The sequence below is a fragment of the Prinia subflava genome, chromosome 1 (assembly GCF_021018805.1).
Source record: "Prinia subflava isolate CZ2003 ecotype Zambia chromosome 1, Cam_Psub_1.2, whole genome shotgun sequence".
In the NCBI taxonomy this organism is placed as follows: Eukaryota; Metazoa; Chordata; class Aves; order Passeriformes; family Cisticolidae; genus Prinia; species Prinia subflava.
In genome coordinates, this window is record NC_086247.1 from 102,303,863 (window position 1) to 102,326,316 (window position 22,454).

General features: G+C 38.9%; 1 protein-coding gene across 2 annotated transcripts in view; it reads right to left on the reverse strand.

Annotated features, from left to right (window-relative positions):
• Positions 1-22,454, reverse strand: part of TPK1 (thiamin pyrophosphokinase 1) — a 299,636-nt gene that overhangs the window by 43,111 nt on the left and 234,071 nt on the right. For both annotated transcript variants that reach the window (XM_063405764.1, XM_063405754.1), the window contains one exon: positions 20,483-20,594. In XM_063405764.1, the coding sequence (XP_063261834.1) occupies positions 20,483-20,594 (112 nt within the window). The remainder of the gene's footprint in view (positions 1-20,482; positions 20,595-22,454) is intronic.

Genomic DNA, 22,454 nt, shown 5'->3' on the forward strand with positions numbered 1-22,454 from the left:
CAATTTTCCAGCAGGGGCAACTTGATTCCTGAAATCCAAGACTTTTCACGATCCTGCTGAGCACAGCGCTGCCTTTATTTCCCACAAAGGATCTCCTTACTTTCTGTAAGGGCTGCATGAGACTGAACCATTCATGTTTATTTTGTAACTTTCAAGTCATGGACCATTTCTCTTCCAAGATAAGATTGTACTTAAATGGTGGCTAGACAGAGTAATTTAGGCTACAGAAGCATAAAGAACAGGCAAATACATGATGAGAATGGTCTTATCCATGCAGCTCAAAATAACACTGCAAAAAGGCAGTTACATCAGAAGCACCACTTTTGGACTAGAGACTGGACATGCTCAAGGTCAGTCACCACTCTACTTCTCACCAGGGACTCGTGGTAGAATCAGCATCCCTGGAAGTGTTAAAAAATGAGCAGATGTGATGCAGTTGAGTGGGCATGCTGGTATTCAGTCAAAGGCTGGACTTGGTGATCTTGGGCCTCTTTTCCAGTCTTAGTGTTTTTATGACTCTGTGATGAGATATTTACCCTCAGGGGCTTAGTTTTGGCAAATAAGCTTTCTGCCAGAATTAGGTATTGCAAACAGAAAAAAAGAAAAGGTATAAACTACTTAAAAACAAAATTTAATGTTAATTACTTGAAAGTATATTATTCTGATAATTATATAATAAAATCACCCTGATAACCCGAATCCACTACTCTGTAACTCCCATGTTCCCTAAATATATACACACACACACATATATGTCTTCATCCACAATAGCACATTCTTTTCCTTTCATTTTTCTTTTTGTCTTTTCCTGTAGCAAACAGACTGAAGAGAAGAACTGAATAGACACGTTCCAGACTGAAGGGGAAAAAAAAAAAAGGACAAAACTAATATCCATAATACTTCTCTTCTGCATATGGGAAAAATTCATGACTCTTTGCTGGATATTACTTCAATTATTTTCTACATTAGCTCAGTAATGCTTGAGTCAAAGCATCTGGAAGAAAAACCAGACAGAAGAGAGAAGGTTCTCTTCTGCATGGTGATGGCTACATTTATCGATGTGAGGGATATCATCCACCTGATGCTCCTTGGAGACAAGGTGCTAAAAAACCAGGCTCTTTTAAAAAGATATGAAACATTACACGCTTTGCTTTGTATAGCATCATTCAATTACTCTTCTAAATTTGAAGTTGAAGTATTTTACAGATTTAGATGTAAACTCATGACAAGGAACTTCAAAACAAACAGGATCTTGAAATATTGGTTATAACACAACAGGCTAACCAATCACAATGACCAATCAAGCTGCAAATTATGACCTCAGATGATGCCCCCCAAAAGTAACATTTCCTTCAGAATAAAATAAAACCCGTTAATACTGGATATTAGTAAAATGTGCAAATATGTTTCACTCACCTTCCTTTCCTATTACCCTATATATAAATGTCATGTACTAACATAAAAGCCACAAAATTATAATGGCAGTGGTAAGCATTCTAAAACCTTATGCTCCTGCCAGCTGCTACTGTATCTGCAGCTAAAGAAAGAGACATTACAGTCTTCAGAAAGCACCATCAAGTGGCTATTATACTGTAGTTTTACCTTTCAAGTCAGTGATGCAACATGCCAAGAAAGTATTGATGGAACATCCAAACTGCAGTTTCAGTCCTACAACTGATTCACATAAAAACCTACAACTCTAAAAGCAACATGGGCTAGTCAAACCCCTATTTCATGGCTATGTTCTTCCCAAAAGCATTCCATTTGAGCCAGAAGATGTTATATACATCAGCAAAGATACAAATGGGATGAATTTGCAGAGAATTAAAAGTCATTTAATTCTTTCTCAAAGAAAGCTTAAGGAAAGCAGTGAGTAGTTTTTCACCTGTCAGGAGAGATGCTATGAATGTACTTATGGTCAGCAACCCCAGCCCAATAAGAGCATTTAATGGAAAAGCAGTTGGTAACTGCTTCCAGTTACATAAACCACTACTCTTACAGCACAGACCTTAAGCACTCTCGTAGCTTCATACTCTGTGACACGTGTATTTATTTATAAGCCTCTGGCAGGGAAGCAACAACTGCACCAGTTTAAAAAAAGCCCAACCAAACAAAACAACCAACCAAAGGAATCCAAACTCTTTTCCTTGTTAAAAAGTCTGAAAATTCAGGAGAGTGTATGAAGGCAAGTAATTTTGTTCTCTGCTTGAGACTCCACACTTCAGGACCATAGACCCACTTCCACTCATGCCTGCAGATCTACAATACCACCTTTGGAAATCCCAACTAGAAAGCAGGTTTTCAATAAAGGAGAAAAGTTCTACTTTGAAACCTTTGTAGCCAAAGCCCATTAAAATGCCCAGGCAGACTCTCAATTGCCAACTGACAATTTAGCAAGCAATCGAAGGCTGTATTTTACAGCTGTACTTGCAGAAATAGCTTAGAGATGGTAAAAAACATGTAGCAGGTTAGATGTTTTCAGCAGAGATAAACACATATTATTGCCACAGTACAGGTGGTACATTGTACAAGGGAATGCTCTCTGAAGAAGGGCATATAATTCTAGTCCTCTGTCTAAGAAAGGATAATTTCAATTTAAAAGCAAAGTCCCTAATCTGGGTAGAGGGCAAAACAGCTTGAGAGAAGCCCAGAAATATTTGGAAGAACATATTTGTGCTCTCAGGAGGACTCTACAGGTCAAAAGAGCACAAAAGCAGCCTCTGTTGTCATCCCAAGGATTTATCTTGGTAGGACGCTGACACGGGACCCTCAGGCAATGGTTCATAAGAGGTATTTAGTAAAGAACTTAAAAGATGGGGCAATATGGAGCAGTATTTTCCTCAGCACACCCTTTCTCAAAAACCTGTAGCTTAAGGACTTCTTGAAGTGGAGATTCTATCTCTGTGTTTGCTGTGGTCCACAGTACTCTGTGGCAGTGCTTTCCACAGCCCAGCTGAGCCTTGTGCAGTGGAGTGTGGCTGAGCTTGAAGGAGCAAAGACTTGAATCAAGTGAGTCATGGACCTAAACACGAAATCCCCTCTAGGAATCCCCAAACAAAGATAATTTCTGTTCTTGGGTAATGAGTTATCTCAAAGGCTACCTGAGAATATGCTGGTGCTCTCACCCTGACTACTAACCGTTCAAGTACTGTTCAAGTGGAGACCAAATACTATGCTTGGCTTTTCAGAAAACCAATCTTAACTCCATTTTTACACCTAGACACCCTCTTTATGTTCAGGGATGGACACGTTCAAAATGACCATATATTCTAAGAGAAATGCAGAGTTCCTAAACATAATTTTCTTAGATACACTTTGAAAACGTTGACTATGTGCAATAATATTACACATATATCAAAAACTTCCTAAATATAAAATCATTAATTCCTTTGTCAAAATTTATATCTATCATGATGAGAAACTAATCCCAAAGACCAGGATTCTCAGATTCCTATCTTTTGATTAGCTTCACTTACAATTTTGGATGAGAAAAAGGCTCTGCACCTCAGTTTCCTCAATCAAGAGACTGGGAATGAAGCAGTTTCTCACAAAGAAATGCTTTCCACACAAGGCAGTGCACTCACTATTGGTAAAGTGCCTGTAGAGGTGGCTGGTGGTAGGTGCTACGTAAGTGCAGTGAATTACTTCCTTCTGTTTCTCCACTTCCTCCTCTGCAAAGGAGGAATCTTGTCATTCCTCCTTTTATGAGCAAATGCAGCTGGGGGCTAAACACTCTGGTGACTCCAATTGACTGATTTGGTAGTGCTTATGCAAGTAAGCAGCAAGAGGCACTAAATCAAGAGCATAAACAAATCTAAAGCTAAATGTGCAGACGAAAACCTAATACATACTAAAAACTGTATGTTCCTGAAATTAGTATTCAGTTGGTAAAGATGCAAATTTTATTTTCCTGTTTAATTTTCAAATAATTTCAGTACTAAAGTATAACTGCAGACTGCACAGGGAAAAAATACTGTAATGGTTATTTTCTCCAAATTTAGAAACCATCTGTTTTGAAGTTCTGTTTGGCTAAGCAAATTACAGGACTCGCAGACCAGCTAAGCAGTTAAACACATGCAGAATACCTTTTCTTCAGTGCAGGAGAAAAATATCTTTAGCTGAGCTGTTTTGCATGGTACCTCCAATTTATCCCTTCTCTATTCTCTCTGACATCTGTGTCCTGGCACTAGGGTAACAATCACATCAGGGTGCTCCACAAAGGTTAACACAGACAACAGCCTGGCAGCACTTGATGTGTAAGGAAGCAGGACTACCATTTCCCTTGCATCTTAAAGGTCAACAAAACACAACCTAATTCCCTTCTTTTGTACAAGCCCAAGGGCAGGCACATGACAGAAAAATGGCAAGTTCATTGTTAGTTCTACAACACCACAGGAAAAGTAACAGACAGATTTCAGCACTGCCAGTGAAGTGAACAGAGCAGGGAGTAGAGGCTGCTAATGATCTGTGCCTTTTTTTTTGTAATATCTTGCTTACTTTTTTCCTCAGTGAATAGAATAATTTATGTAGAATGAAGACTTAACCTGTAATTTAATTACCACAGGTTACTTTTTGCATTGTATGATACACAAAGAGCTGATATTAAATTCAAGCTGCTGCAATAAAATTCCTTTTCAATTAATGTAACGAACAAATGTTGTTACTGTGATTAATAACTAGCAAATGGCAGGTGACAAACCAAATAGAATTATAGCACCAATAACACTGCACAAACCTCTTATCCCACTCTGTTTTTCTAGAGACATGCATATTTGTCTCCTTGCTCCCATCAACTTTCAGTGATCCAAACACACTTGTTCTGTCCGAAATGGCTCCTACAACGTGGGTGTAACACAGTCACTCTGTGGCTGTCAGATAATGCATTACAAATGTCTCATAGATCGACAGGAGACAGGACACTGGAAAGTTGTGAAAGAAGGCAGGAACCATGAGAAGCAATAGAAAAATGAAGAGAAATGGCATCTGAGGAGATCTCCTTTCGAGCAGTGGATCAGGGGGCCTTCTACACCAAAATCCATCATTCAACAGTGCTCAGCATTCCCATCTCTACTTTTAGGTTCTCTCCTGTAAACTCACCCCCCTAGCTGCACTGGTATCCATCCTCTGGACATCAGCTGATAGATGTTTGGTGCTCAATGGCAAAGCTCACCAGTTCCTCAGGTAACAACTCTGTATTGGTCCTACAATATTGGCCCTCTATACTCTTAAAAGCACCACAGTTTGAATCCATATTTCATACATCATCAATTTTCCTCCAGACTCCATCCTCACTGAGTAAAAAGTGTTTACAACAGTATATAATGATAAACATATAAAACCATCATCAATCATTTATCAGTTACAATTACTATTTGCATCAGTTTATCTAATCACAGTCTGCAGTAACTGCTGCACTTAGCAGTTCAAAACCACTTTGAAGATGGAAATGTTGAGGATAACTACTGCATAATTAACTTCACATTTTGTAGCACTCTGCTAACTCATATTTCTGTCCCTTTTCAGATTTAATGTATATTAAATAAAGGGGAATTATTATTTACATACACCCCCACTCACCTACACAGTCACATGTGCTGACTGTGACAGCACAGGTGACAAATGGCAAACTAGTCTCATAAACTCTATTTAACGTGCAACTTCAGCTGTCTCAGACATTCCTGGAAGAATGTCTTCCATTCCTGGAAGACTCCCAGTACTTCTCTGCTGCTACTTTAAATTCACTGAATTTCACATGTAGCTACATAAGAAAACAAAGACTCTTCTCTTTTTTCGTCTTCCTCTTCACCTGTGCAAGATCATCTGCCAAAAAACTATTTTGTATCTGCCCTGGGTGTCAGAATTCATTCTCAGCCCTCCCTTCTCATTTTTGTTTTTCAAACCCACTAATTTGAAGATGGCAAACAGTGGGTCCTGAGCTAGTAACAGGTTAAAGATCAGATAACTTGCCATGTTTGGGAGTCAAAAGAGGACAGACAAACAGTTTGTTCTGCAATGACCACAGTGACTTAATTTGCTATGTTACATAAATAATGGATTCCTGGGAGTGGAAGGTTGTAATACTTTGGTGTTCTTTCACTTCTTCTCCCTTTTAAAATTAATCCAGTTTTCTGCATCAAAATTAACATTTATCTGAAGGTCACTCTAAAGATTTTGGGGATTTAATCCAACTCTCCTTGCACTGTCATTTCAACCAGTGAACCATGCAAACACACAACCACTGCTTAACAGTTTTCTCTACAGCATGTGCTTAGGCAACAATATGGGAAGATCCACTGCCTTTCACCCCCATATTTAAACCGACTCTAAACAGAGAGGACAGTTGACAAGGTGCCTTTTATATACTTCATGTTCACACAACATGATCACAGATGGGCTTTATCCTCCCTGGTCCCTTTCTCCCTTTTTCCACCTCTGCCTGCCTGTCAGGCTGCTGTGGTAGGTCATGTGGTTGCTAGGAACGCTGGATGCAAATGCAGCATTTCTAGAAGCAGCTGCACTTTAAAAAAGACAAAAACCACTCCCTGACAATACAGGCTTCTAACAGGAAGTTAAGAGTGGCTGTTGTTGCTGAAGCCTGGCCCATGGATATTGCTGGTTACTGCCAATACAGATGAGAGCACAAACCACTCTCATCCTCATCCCCCAGTGCTGCTGACATCTGACAAAAACTTCTCACACACACTCTAGCCATTAAAGCCAATGGGGCTGTGACCAAAAAGGAAAAAAAAACAACAAAAACAACCCAAACAAAACCCTCCAAATCATGTAAGAAGTGCAGGTTGCATAGCTTGCTCTGTAGATGGCACTGTATGTTCAACAATGATTTTCTTCTTTTTCCACAGTACCATTCCTGATGATAACAGGATGCGGTCTCTTACAGAATATGCATTCATTTTAAATCAGGACTCATTCCATGGTAACAGTTTTCAGCTGTAACTCCAGAAGTCATCTCCCATTTGCAATTAATTATGTTTATCCCTGTAGAATGTGACTACCAGGAAGGACAGAGGGCACTGTGTGGTCCCTGCCCCAAAGAGTTAACAAGATAAGCCGTAGGACAAGTGAGGCAGTATACTACTGAGAGATAATGACGTATTCCAGCCACACTGCTGGATCCCAGCTTGGTGTGCTACCCACTCAGTCAGCAAGTGGTGCTGTGCCATGACAACAATACAAGTTCTTTGGGTTGATTTTCTTGTTTGTTTGTGGGTTTGTTGGTTTTTAAAAAATACTGTCTTCATTATTTGTAACTTTTAAAAAATTTGTTGAAAGTGGCATGGGAGCAGAGAGAACATAAAATTGGCAGAGAAATTCAGGAGGCATGGGTGCAAAACCTAGACTGACAAACATCTAGGGAATCATTACTTTGGGAAGTTAGAGAACGGCATAAGCTGGAAAGAGTGAATCTCACAAAAGTCAGTAAAATTCTTTTGAGACTATGTCAGCTGGGACGCTAAAGTCATTATGGATTTAAAAGGAACACAAGCTAATCTACAAATTCACTGACAGCACTGTTTTCTTGAGATATTTGGGATGTAAAATTAATTGCCAGCAGCAGAGCTCTCAAAAATCCAAGACAAGTCTTAAATGATCCAGAACTATGCTAACATAAACAAACAGGCATCAGAAAAAACAAAGTGACACCCACAAGCTCTGGATAACCCACCAACCATCCCACTGTACACTGCAAATGAGCAGTATGAATCTCTACAGAAGCTCACAACAGAAAGCTGTCTTTCAGGGTGTTGCCAGCATTTGTTGATCTGCACTTGCCAAAGGAAGAGTTTGCAGGCTTTTGGAACTTTAAGAGTTAACATAACTACCCTTCATATTTCAAAATAATAATTAAAAAAAGAACAATACTGAATTATTCTCGTACAAAAACATTTATGTCATAGTTAGTATTTCACACATTCTAGCCCATAATATGATGTGGAAACCATTCCCCGTTCCCTATGAAGTGTCTTGTATTGGCTGCACAGATGGTTTTAAGGTGGATTGAAAATCTTGCTTCACATATGGCAGAGAGAGACACAAAAGTATGACAAATTTGTATCACAGTAAAAAAAAAATTAAGAAAATCTCATATTTTCTGTGGTTGATTTACTCCATCCAGAGTGTTTTGTTTCTCTTACAACTATGCAGACATGTACCATATTGTAATGTTTTTTGCTATTTATGAAAAGTTTATGATTGCTTAAAGATTCTGGTAGGTATCCAGAAACACTTTTCTCCAAAATTCTCATATGAAAAATTCACTTGATACATGGACCTGACATCTGTAGTGGTAGGAAGCCACAACTGCTGAATTACAGGTAAAGAAACCAGATGTGAGAGATATTTCAAGTCATTTGTCTTACCATGTCTTCATGCTTTGCCTAGGCATTCAACAGTAAAATCAGGAGGAACTCATGTAAATTACTAAAGTCAACCAGCAATACATAAAAAATGAGCAGAACTAAAAAGGGGAGCTTATAGTACTGGTGAGTGAGAAAAGAGGTACAAGCCCAGGCAGCCAACCCTGGAAATTGAGATTAAAGTCAGTACCACCTTATTTTACATAGAGAAAAGCCATTTCAGACATTTTTGAACTTCTACTTCAGAGTCTGACTTGTACTAAGTACTTCTGCACATTTAACTCTACCCACTGAATAATCCCTTTATACTCAATCGAACTAGTAACATGTATAAAGATGCATGAATGCCGAAAGTTCTGATGAGTTCAGGGCTTAAGTAACTCTAGTAAAAGAGGGACAGGGGCGCCTCCAGATTAAAATATAAATATTAATATTACGTCAGGGTGCATTAATTCCACAAGCTCAGTATTAAGCTCATATTTTCATAAAACATGAATTCTTCAACATGCACTGGATATACAGCCTACAGAACTGTGTTTACAAGGGTTTTACAATAATTACTTAGGAATAAATTTGGAAAACATACTTTATTTGTGCTGGTCAAAACTATTCATAAACTTGTCAGGTCAAATGAAGCTCATCTTATTAAAACCTCTTAAATCATATAATGAATTGCTTCCACACCAGACAAACTTGACCCAGCTTACATGTGATTTATATCACACTTTTAAAATTAAAGCTATTCTATTATGGAACAAAATAATGAAATAGATAGAAAGAAAGCATGGAATAATTAATTATTTTTCAAGTGGAAAAGAAATGTGAAATAAAGGGAGAAAAACTAACTGTTGACTCAGTTTCACCTGACTAGACCCAACATAATATCTGTTCTATCACATAATTATTATTAAACAATGATTGGAAATGTAACACCTGTTCAAAACAAGAATGTTAATATTTAAGCTATCATCATCCAGTTTCCAAATGCACAAAAGAAACAGCCTGATGAATGCAGATTCATTCATGCTACAGCTTTTAATTCTATATTGAACTTTTGAAAGCATAATCCAGATTCATGAAATCAAAGCTTTCTACATTTGTATTATTTCTCATTGTAATTTGCCTTTTTTCCCCCCATTCATTTTTATAAGCAAAACAACTGCTAACTCTCCAATTCTGCTTTAAATCAAGAAGCAAGCTCCTGATGAGTGTTCATGCAGCTGATTAGAAAATTGCCTTATAAACAGCATCATTAAGTGGCCTGACAATCAGCAGTGATACAGTGGTATTGCTGGTGCCTGGGTAAATTATAGTTATGCCCTAGACTTGGGAAACCTAAACATACAATTCTGAGATTTCTTATTGGCAATTAGGTTATAAATGCTGTGTTATGATGCTTAACAGCATGAGAACATATTTATCACATACTGTATCTGTAGAACACAGAAAGAAAAAAAAATAATTGGAGCAGAGTTTCTGAAGATGCTGTTATAGTGGAATCCCCAAAGTTGAACTGAAAGCTCATAAAAGAGGAGCCTTTTTTTTAGGTTTTTCAGGAGTGATGCCCTAAGCAAGGTATACAGATTGTAGGATTGTTGGATTATACCCTTTTCTGACCCAGAGATGGGGCAAATGACAGGCGTTTCATTCCATTTTCAGTCGCATGTGAAGGGTGAGACAATAGAGATGTTACAATTCACGCCATCACAATCAGAAGCCAAACTATTTCCTAATTACAATACATTATAAACGTTTCTTGGCCTAACAGCTTTTGCCACACAATGCTGCTAGTGCCTTAAAGCCAATCTTCTGAACGCACCCCTCGTGGGTCCTACTACAATACATCTTTCAAAGTTCTATTTCTTAAAAATATCCAGTTTTATTTGCAGGGCCATCATTTGAAACTTGTTTCCAGTTCCATTTCTCTCTCAACAATATCTGTCCTATTCCATGGAATTTCTAAGTCATCATTTTTATCCCAAAGTTTGCATACAAATACATACTCTGTGAGCCTTCTGTCAGGCTTTGAGAATTCTCTACAAATCCATTTCCCACATTGGACCTCTTGACATTCATTCCACCTTCATTTATTTGGATTTACTGCTTGGTTTATGACACGTATTACCACTTAAAATATACTAAAATTATTTGGAATTTTTGAAATATTTGGTTTTTTTCATATTAAATACAAGGAAAAGCTTTGAAATGTAAATAACAGGCAACTCTGCTGTAAACTAAACTTTTATTGATACAATAGGACATGCTACATATGCTTTACCTGTCAATTGCATATGAACCCACATTCACCTGGAAATAGTACACATGGAAGACAACTCTTAAGAAATGCTAAGGCTGCAAAGTCATGGACTTGAGAGCAAGGGTTTGCCATAATTAATGTTTGCCTGTGCAATTTTAATGTGGGTTCTTTAGTTTTCATCCTTTAGTTACACAGTCCCACTAACCCAGCAGGCCAGATTCATTTTGGCAAATAGTATTCTCTTAACTGACACCCTCTGAGTCCTAATCAATCATAGGGCTCTTATGCCTTATTTGCTATATAAACTGCACTGTATACATATGTATAAACATCCATGCTGAATTCCTCAAGGGTTTGTGTTGCCCATTATGATAGAATTGGTAACACCACTGGCACATCTGAAACTGTTCAAGAGCAATGACACAGACATATTAACATCTTTTGCAGTATCTTAAAGATGATGCTACAGCTTTCATTTTGGAGTATCCTGTGCTTTACAGAACTAAGGCAGAGCTCTCAGGAATGTTAGGGTACTGAAAACTCAGCTTGAGTGCTAAGAGAAATGAATAGCTAACTTACAAGTAGATAAAGTACCTGAGCAGAGTAAACACTCCAGACAATCAACTGCCTGAACCACGAGACAATCAGCAGTGCTTCACCTTATTCCTTCCAGGTATCTCCGTTCCTGCAGTGGGAAAGGCTGAGGCTGTACATATCAGCACTGTCAACTGTGACTGCAGATTCATTCCTAGAGAATACACCTGAGTGGGACACTGAGTGATGCTGGTGTCTCAAATCTTTAAGTACCATTACATCCAAACACTAATTAATTTTATTTCTCTGTTTCTGGCTTTCCTCAGTCTTGAATTTATATCCATAGGAGTGCAAGTTGCTTTCACATCCAATGTCTAATAGTCCTGCATTACTTGAGCTTACCAGTTTACTGACAGTAGAAGTAGGTTATAATGCCTGAACAGCACTGGTAAATGAAGAGATCACAAACAGAAGAGAAACAATGAGACAAATTTTGGTCTCAATTCAGTGCTTCAAAAAGGATGATGTCAACAGTCTACTTAAAAAACCTCCATTCTCATTTTCTCAATCTCTGTATTCATATCTTTGCCTATTTTTATGTTATCTGCCTTTCCCCCAAAACATGTTTCTGATCTTGAATGCAATCTTACACTGCCATTCTGCCTCGTATTCTTTTTCCTTTCCCTTGACTTGGCTTGACTCTCCCCCACCATAAGAATTTACTGCCCCAAAGAAGTCACAGATGCTTCTATGGCAAAATACAGAATCATCTGTCAAAAATTTTCATTTCCCATCTCACCTGAAAACAACAGCTTTGCTTAGTGATGTGTAATTGGCATGCATGTCTAAAATTAATAGTTCCAGAGCACGCTCACTACAGTCAGTTGTTAGTGGCTTATTAATTACACATCAGGATGCCATAAACAACTCACAGCCAAAATGTAAGTTTTTACAACATGCAACAAAAGTCAGTGTTGACATCCACCAGACTTTCACCCTCTGTGGAACTTGATATGACAGCAGGAAAAAAACACCTTTTCCACAAATATCTAGAGCCAAAAACTGTGAGAGAGCAGTGCCCCCTCAGATACACCATGCAAAATGTTTACAAAGGGAACAGTGAATGAAGAATTGAGACACTGTAGAGGAGATAGCCAGGACTGTCTGCCATTAGGGTACAGGAATATATCACTGCAGAGAAAATAATTTCCTTTAGTGTCATATTTTTGGGAAGAAGAGATCAATCACATACGCTAGTATGTACTGAAAACGTAAACAGAACTAAAAGGTCTACAAACAAATTGCAAAGGAGGAGTCAATGCTTAGCGGCAATGTATACCTACTTGAACAACCCCCCAAAAATCTAAATAGCACTCACTCATTAACTTAGTCATCATAGACAAACACATTTCATTTTTTAATTCTGGAATACTCCAGCCACATGTGATTGATTTGTCCTCCTACTGGTCCTTGCCCTTTTGTGGTTCTGCAGAGACATTGGGAACTGGCAATAACTCACCACCTGCTTCAGAGAGCTTTCTTGTTTTTGGAAATCTCCAGGCAGTGTGACATTTACATTTATTATGGCTGGTTCTGGGCATTTAAGGATGAAAACAATTAAAATATATTTGCAAGGGATATGACAAATGGGCATTTGTACTTGGGCCAATTTTTCACTGACTTTCATTGAAGTACACCATTATGTTCCAACTTTGCCTCTGCTGTTGTCTAAAAAAGATGATTTCCCAGTATCCATGTGGACAGGTTGACTGATGGGAATGTCTTTAGGGTTAAATGTCATCAGTATAAACTATGAGGTCTCTTTCTTGGACAAATTCAGCTCCCACACTCGCCAGTGAAAATTCAGAGTCAGTACTGATATCCACAGAGCTAATTTGGACACCCACCAATCTAAATGGTAGCTTGGCTCTCTGCAGATCTCCCTCTTGCTCAAAAAGGTGTTTTGACTTTACAATGGACATCCTTCAGTAGCAGCAGGTTGCTTTTGATTTTCATGTGACTTTTTGTACTCTCACCAATCCACAGCCACCAGAGTGATAAGGATAATCTGCACCAATGCTGGGCTGAAGCAGAGAACCTATTTCTTCATCCCTCTGGGTTACATTTCCATTAGCAGAAGCAAGGACTGAAGAACAGAGGGGATGCAAGGGAAAGAACAGTATTTTGCTCTCTTGACAACCCTTTCCCCTCTATATTAATAATGAAATTAGTTTCCATAGTTGCAATGTGCCACAACAACGTAGCTGCACATACATTAGTGTTCTGGCTGGGGAGGTGAAGTGAGTGAACTGGGGACATTGAGACTGGGGACAGCCTGGGCTGCAGGGACCACACACAGGTGGAGTTTGCAGTCCTGAGATGTACAGGTCAGGTAAGGAGTAAAGTTAGGCTCTGAACTTCAGGAAAGCAAAATTCCAGCTCTTCAGAGAGATAGTCAGTGGGATCCCTTGTGAAACTGCCCTCACGGACAGGGAAACAGAGTAGAGCTGGCAGTTCTTTAAGGAAGTCTTCCATAGAGTACAAGAGCTGGCAATCTCCAGGAGCAAGAAAACAGACAGGGAAAACTAGGGATGGGCATGGTTGAGTAGGGAATTGGTGGTCACACTAAAGGGAAAGAAGCAAATGCACAGGCAGTGGAAACAAGGACAGAAAACCTGGGAAGAATACAGAGATGAAGTACAGTTGAGGAAGGCCAAGGTAAAGCTGAACCTGTCAAGGGATGCAAGGAATAACAGAAAGGGCTTCGACAGGTATGTTAACCAGAAAAAAAGGTCAAAGAAGGTTCACCCACCCTCAATAAACAATGGTGGAAAATTGGTAACAATGGATGAGGAGAGGGCTGAGGTACTCAACACGTCTTTTGCCTCAGTCTTTGTGTCAACCTCTCTTCCCACACCTCTTGAGCGGATGGACAGCAGGATGGGCCTGGGGGAGTAAAGTGCTTCCCACTGTAAGAAAAGATCAGATTCATGACCATCTAAGGAACCTGAATGTACATAAGTCTATGGGACTTGAAGAGATACATCCCAGAGTCCTGAGAGAATTGATGTAGTTGCCAAGACACTCTCCATGATATTTGAAAAGTCCTGGCAGTCAGGTGACAGAAGAAAGGGAAAATATTGTACCTCTCTTTAAAAATGTAGAAAGTTGGACCCTGGGATCCACTGAGCTATCAGCCTTACCTCTTTGCCTGGGAAGATCATGAAACAGATCCTGCTAGAAGCCATGCTAAGGCACATGGAGGACAGGGAGGTGATTTGATACAGCCAGCACGGCTCCATCAAGGGCATGTCCTGCCTGAACAACCCAGTGGACTTCTATGTATACTCCACATCAGTGGAGAAGGCTCCCCAGGGAAATGATCAAAGCTCCAGATGTCATTTATCTGGACTTCTGTAAGAAGTCTTGAACATAGTTCCCCAGAACTTCCTTCTTCTCCAACCTGGGGAGAGATGGATTTGTTAGGTGGACTATTAGGTGGATGAGGAATTGGTTGTATGGTCACATTCAGAGGGTGGTGGTGAGTGACTCCGAGTCCCAATGGACATCTGTGACAAGAGGTGTCACTCAGGGATCCGTATTGGAACCTTTGCTACTAAATGCCTTCATTAATGATGTAGATGAAGGGACTAAGCAAATCTACAGATGACACCAAGCTGAGTGGTGCAGTTGACACAGCTGAATGACGGGATGCTATCCAGAGGGACCTAATTACAGCCTTCCAGTATAAGCCTACAAGAAAGATTTGGGGGTCACGTAGTTCAAAAATTACTTGGATAACACTCTCAGGCACACGGTGTGACTCTTTGGGTTGTCCTGTGTAGGGCCAAGAGTTGGATTTGATGATCCTGATGGGTTCATTCCAACTCAGGACATCCTATTATGATTCTAAATTTATTCAATTTACTTCAGGATAGTATTACACAGGTTTTGCAGAGTCATCTACTCTGTGTACAAGTGTGCTGGAGTCTCTCTGAGATTTTTTTTATTCTACTCCTTCCTGGCAATTATTGCCTATTACTGCTGCATGGAAGGGTCATATACACATTCTCTATATCCCATTGAAGATGGCTTTCCAGCTGAGCTAACCTTACCAGTAGAAGTGGTTTGAGCTAGTTCAGAACTAAAGTACTCACATGAATCTTTCTGGAAGTGGAATCCCACAGTAGTAATGTTGCCCTAACACTGTGATCTGGAAAACTATATCTGTTTGTAACCTTAAGGCAACCTTTCTGAACTGAATGTCAGGGTCCCTGCTACCTTGCTAAAGAGGAGCTGGATCTGAATCTCTCTACCACTAATTTCAAACATTTATTGACATATGTGGAAATGTCCTCAATGACCTCAAAATCCCCACTTCAAGCCTTTTCACAAAGTTCACAAAGTCTGACTAAGTTTTCAAGCTGCTGTTCAGCAAAAAAATGCAAACACAGGTTTAGAGGCCTAGCACAACTGAGTTCTTTGTTCATCATTTAATGTACACTAAATGGTCTTTGTGGTTCAAAATAATTTTATGCAATGCTAAGCAAGGCCCTCATTGTTTTTGCTGACTTGCAGTAAGCCAGTGGGAGGCCAGACTACCACCATCAGAACATCTGCTTCACTGGAAAAGTATTTCAGCAGGCCATGCCTTGTAATAAATGATATGACCCTGAAAGGCAGACAGCAGCACTCCTGCAGGTAAACAGCTTGCCAAAGGTCAAAGCCACCCAATGCTTTGGGATCAGCTACATCATTTCTGTCCACTCTACTCCTACCCAGATCCTTAGAGCTGCAATGGATAAGTGAAAAAATGCATCACTGATAATGTATCTTCTGCCAGCAAAGAACAAGAGAAGGGAGGGAAAGAGAGGAAAACAGAGGAGAATGGGAATCCAGCTGTGAAGCTATTTACTTTGCCACTGAAAACAAAGCTATTCCCAGAAGCGCCACTTAGTTTGCCTCAATCAGAACTGGGGTAGCAAAATGTGCGATATAAACTATTTCAGTTATAAAACAGGTAAGAGGGTGCTTATACAAACAGACTCCCTAGCACAGATACCTGTCCATTTTAATTTACAACATATCCCAGAACTGTCTCTGACCCTCTTTTTTTCTTTTTTTTTTTTAAGAAGTTACTAATTTTCTTTCATCTTTTAGACTACGAATTCTCCTAAAAACACAAATCACAACTGCTTCTGTGAACTTTTTGTTTCATTCACAATGCAACATCAATAAAACTCCAGTGAAGTAAAACAGTGCAAACATCACAGTTTTACTAACAATGTAAACAGCATCAAAAAGTGTTGGGCTCCTGTTCATCTACCTGTGACATTAGTAGTCAGTGGAAGCTCTGTTATTACAGTTACAGAAAGGTCTTGCTCCCATTGTTTTTGGTATTGCCTTTTGAAGTGAAATGACAGTAGCACTCTTTCCAATGGCAGCATTTTACAGCAATTTAACTTCCTGCCTAAAGAAGGCAATTTGGCATGAAAATTATCTGGAAAGCACAATACCATACACACAGAGTTTATATATACATATATATATAAAGAGAGAGAGAGAGAGAGATAGGTGTTTGTACATATGTATATATATATACACACATATACATATATGCTGGCATTTTCAGTACAGGCATGACATACAGCACATCTAAAAGGCCATAGAGATGAAGAATAAATTACTTGGCAAGACTATTTTCTAAAGTAATTTCACAGAAAAGGAAGCATTTCCTAAAAAAGCCTTCCATTACCCTCCAACCTCTTCTTTGATGAGCAGCGCAGCTGATTTCTACCTTCATTCTTATTTACCTTTCATGAAAGCACCACTGAGGACCTAATGAAGAATGCTGGGTAATTCTGGCATTATTGGATTTTTTGTTATTTATTTATTAGACATAAGAGCTGTTATCAGCAAGCAGCCAGGTGAGTCAAATCAGATAAAGCATTATCTGATTTGTGTGCTGTAAATCAGATTTTAATAGAGAAAAGATCTGTATTCCTTTGGGAATGGAAAGAATATGTTTATAATGTGTTCTGAGTATGTGCTACACAATAGCAAGTAAAATATTTTTTCTAATCAGTTTTCCACTTTCTTCTCCAAGTTCTTTCACCCATAAGATGAGAACTAAAACAAATGAAAATTCTATTTGTGACAAGTGCTAGCAAATAACGAAGATAAGCATGCATAAAAGCATGCATACATGCTGCATTCTCCAACAAACATACAAAAAAGTACTGAATTCCGTAATATTAAAAGACATCATTGTTTTTCTGCTAGCAGAATAACTTACAGGTCTCAGGTTTATCTAATTCAGCCACTGAAACAAGATCTTGGGTATCTTACTCTTAACCTCAGTACAGGTTCTGTCCTAGTTATTTATCCTTATCTTTTTGTATTCAGAACCTATGAAGTATCATGACAGCACTGTACACTGGACACAGATAATGTTTGACTACCTCTTCAAGGTTTTACAAATTTTAATTGGCAGAGTAATCTTGGTATGCTGGGGCAGGAATTCGTATTCCACATCAAAAACCTTGATGCAGAGCCAGCTTTTTCTTGGACTGCAGTGTTATTTGAATTTTGATTTGCTGGAAATTACTGTTTATAAAAATGAGGGCTCCCCTACCACCTAATGCATCAGTGTTTCAACTAAAATTCTGAAATTACTTTGCTGCCCAGATACATAAATATTCTGAGGGCTCAAAAATTACTTTTTAAAACCCAACTTGTTAGGTCACATCCAATTAATTCCATAACAAACTGGAGGAATAGGCCTTTCATGTCATGTTTGGTTTAAAAATTCCATTTCTTTTATGATTTACACATGAAAATGAATTTATAACCACAGAAATTATTCACTAAGGTTTACAATATATTTACACTGAAGTGTATGCTCAGATTGCTGTTAATGAATGAACAGGTAAAGCTCTGCCATTGCCAGCCATCAGCAGCAAGGCTGACATCCATATCACACTTCAGTCTCCATTCTTATTATTGTGTTTCTTCCCAGTTGATCCTTTGCCTCTCCACCCCAATTTACAGGAGGATTATTATTTTTTGAAGTAAGTACATTAACAATGGAAGCCAGTATCAAACTTTAAACTATCAGAATGTAGGTGTATTTTATTAAGGAAAAAATCCAACCAAGTCACAACTAACCACATGCTGTATTGGAGATATTGGTTTCCCTTTTGGGGAATGTAACTGCACTTTAATTTTTTAATCAGTATTTGAACAATAACCTTATTCAAAGGTTATTCTGCATTTGGATGAGTGAAAAAGTTAGCTCTAGTCACTTGGGCAAGAGAACAGTTTCAGGTTGTAATGACCTCGACGTCTCAGATAGATTGAGCCTCTTCAAGGAAGACCAGATCATTTTTTGGTTTTGCAGATATGTCTGTGATTAGTATGGAGAAGTAAATGAAAGAACTATAACCTGGGAGAAATATGAATATTGAGACTGAAAACAGACTGTAATGGGATGCAATATATACATCACTAAGGAAAACACTGTAAAGGTCAGCTCTCCTCCTGGAAAATAACAAGGGTGGGGAGAAGCAGAGATGACGGTGTTGTGTTGAGATGAAACAAGCAGGAAAGCAGTCATATAAATACTTTTTTGTCCCCCAGAAAAAGAAAAACAAAAGATGAAATTAAGTATATTAAAAATCCCTGTAGGTCCATATCTAGTTATGACCAACATTTAAGAAACTGATGTCTTAACCCAACCCTAGAGAGAAAAAATATTTGCTGCCATTTCATCTCCCCCCTGCATCCTCCTCCAGCTGGCACAGCTGACTTCCAAGGCCTTTCTCTTTAGCTTTAGCAGATCAGGCAATCATAATTTAGTATTAAAAAAGAAACAGAGCAGACAGACCATCTTAAAAATTACCAAGTTTCTAATGAGGACCTTGTAAATCTGATGAAATTTATGCAATTAAACTGAAAAAATTCTTTTGTATTTGAAAAATGGCTTTTTCAACTAACAAAAATCAGAAGAAAGGGCTGCAACCTCACTGCATCTACCACATTTTGATCCACGCAGTAGCCTTTTGCTAAACAACACAGGACTCAGGGATTCTTCCTTCATTAACATGAGGCTGGTTTGAGTTTCTTGCACCTCATTCTGAAGGACAGAACATTTTCTGAGAAATTAGTACTTCAATGCAATGGGTCACAGAAATGGCTGGACAACAGCAGATGAGCAGATGAAAAAATAGTATCTTATATGTCAGCTGTGTTTATGCATACAAATGAAAATATCTGACTCTTTTTCAAATAAAGGGAATGTCTCTTATGCAACACATTCAGCTCTTCCAGTCCAGTTTAAAAGGACAGAAACATTGCTAGCCAGACAGCTCTTCATCTGGCAATTCTCCCACAATCCAAAACTAATGCCACACTTATATCTGTTACCAGTAATGAGCTACTAATGCCTACCACCACCTTAATTGCACATGCTCAAGCTCTCAGTGGAAGCAGCAGATGTTCTGCTGGCTGGCACAGTGGCTCACTCACATTCACTCTTAGCCAGTGAAGGCACTGCATGGCAAACTGTGAGAACAGCATACCCTTTCTGCATGGAATGGCTCTAAAGCCTGGATGTGCCAATCAGACTGAGACTAGAGGCTCTCAATTACTGCTTTGCTCCCACTTAAGTTTTAATGAATCTTCATTAAAAATACCCCATTACTTTCCTGTGTAAATACACCCCAAATGACTTAGTGAGGAGGGAAGAGGCAGGAGGATGAAGATGGTTTCAATTCTTTTTGGGTCATAAAGTCTCCTTTCTCTACAGATAAATGTTCCTGATTCTAGATCAAAAGGACTCTTTTCCATTTTAAAGTAAGAAAAAGGATTTATTCATTCAGGGTTGAGAAACAGATGATACACTTGAAGCAGGTTCAGGCAAAGTGAGGTAGCTTTAATAATCTGTACCACATTATTATTTGTCTGTTGTAACTTTATGGCTTATAAACAGGAGTTTAGACACTCATGGCTTCTTCTCCCTGGAGGGCAATGTATCAAGATGGTAATGTATCATGACCTCAACAAATGTTCTGTTTGAAGAGCACAATGACTCCCAAATGGAAAATGTGTTTCTGCCTGGGATATCTCAGGTTTAAACATATTTCTCTTGCTGTTTTTATAAAACCCCCTTCATTTCTAGCGAAAAAAGGCCTGGCAGGGTTTCAGTGCCATGCTTCACCTTCAAACCTGTAAGGCCCTTCATCACTGGTGAAGCTGTTCCAAATGCACGGTCAGGCCCACATCAAACCCACCGTCCCGGAGGCATCTCACTTACTGAGGTTCCACCTAAGGCCTCTCGTGGTCACACTCTCGCAGGGGTTCCCGATGGGGATGAGGCCACACCAGGAGCCCTCCAGTCCTGTGTCCACATGCAGCTTGTGCTTGCCCTGCAAGACAGAAGTGTTTCTGGAGTCAGAAGCCAGGAGCCCAAATGGCATTTGATGGCAGACCTTGCAAACAAATGAGGAGGTACTTGGAGACAGGTCCAGAATGTCCCCCAAGGGCTCAGGAATATTTGGTGGCAGCAGGAAGTCAGGTCATTGATGTTTACACAGAGAGGAGAGATGGGTGCTTAGGTTCCAGACCTTAGTGCTTTCAAAAGTCTGTTTCTAGTCTTTTCTAAGCAGAATCTAGCTTTGCTCATTCTTCCCTGGCATTATTTGAATAGGTCCTTCTGTCAAAGCTAGGCTCTTTATTCCTGTGAAATGAAGGCATCCTGATCCATTCACTTTTCCTCATCTAAACAGCTGTGTTTCACTTCCTAAACAGTGCCAGTCAAAGCACCACAGAAGGACCTCAATTATTTTGACATCTGTAAAATTTCTTGTACTTTTCCAGGCATGTACTCTTCCCAGAAGGAGAAATACATGCAGAAACTTAACTAGGTGCTACAGAAATTAACCTAAATATTTAGAGTAACCTGCTTACTTTTTCATTACAATGTAATGAAAAAACCTGAAATTAAAACATTTTTTACATCCAAGATAAATTTATCTAGTAACTAAAATGTTCATGGGATGCAGAAGAAGCAATAGCTATTAATGATGATGTATTTGTTATAAATCTCTTAATTGGCCCTTACAGATGCTGTGTGAACATCCTACAAACAGTTACAAGGAAGAGTAGATAATGGAAATCTTTAACAGAATGAAAAGTGCTGAGTGCTGCAGTTCTGGCTCAACTTGTGTTCTAAGAAACTAAGGAAGTGTTTATGGAAAGTAGCTACAAGAAAGCAGCAAATGAAAAGTAGTGACAAGATCATGGAGAAATCCGGTCTCTTCTACACAGATAATTTACACCTTCAAATAAATCTGGGCTTCATATAGGAGAGGCTTAAAATTCTTTTAAATAGAGGATTTTTTGCATTTTATTTCATTCTCTTGTGGATGCAGGCAAGCAAAACTCTCGAGCACATTTTTACACACAAATTCTTCATCACTATAAATAACATCAGATATACCTATTTATAAATATACCAAAATAAAAGGACTCTGAAGCCCTATGACTAGTCAGTGAACACTCTGTTAAGCAAGAAACCAAGGTCTTATACCAGAAGAAATGAAGAAAAGTTGAATGATAAAACTCAACTAAATGTCCTAAGCAGCAAAAAAGTCTCATGAATTTTCTTAAGAGAATGCACTTACGCTTTCTTCTCTTGCCCTGTCCTGTCCTTTGCTCATTTCACAAGCTCTTACAAATACAAACTCACTAGTTAGAAAGTCAAAACTGTAGGTGAAATATCTTATTGCTGAGACATTGATGTCTGAGGCATTCAACAGCGTCTCCTGTTAATGCCAAATGCATTATGAAGAAACAACTTCAATACATGTCATGCTCTCAGTTAACAAATGAACCTTGGAAAAGCTGTCAATTAGGGAATATCAGATTGCATAGCTTAAATCTATTTGATTGTTTGCAGAGGAACAAGAAAACCAATCCAATATCATCTGTCTTCTCAGGGTGTCCAGCTTCACGTGGTGATGAGCTGTGTATTATGTGTAGTGGTTGTGAATGCTTGCCTGCCAAATTCAGATGTATAACAAATTCAGGCTTGATAAGCTTTTAGCTATGCAATATGCCATGCCACTTCTCTCTCACAGCACGGAGGGAGGAGGAAAGGAAGAGGAGAGCTACAAGTACAAAGCTCTCTCGTTATGGGATTACAGATACTGTCGATATTGAAGCTGATGATGAATGAGAGATGAAGGGGTGGGACTGTCTGATCCCAAGGAATGCACATATTGCTA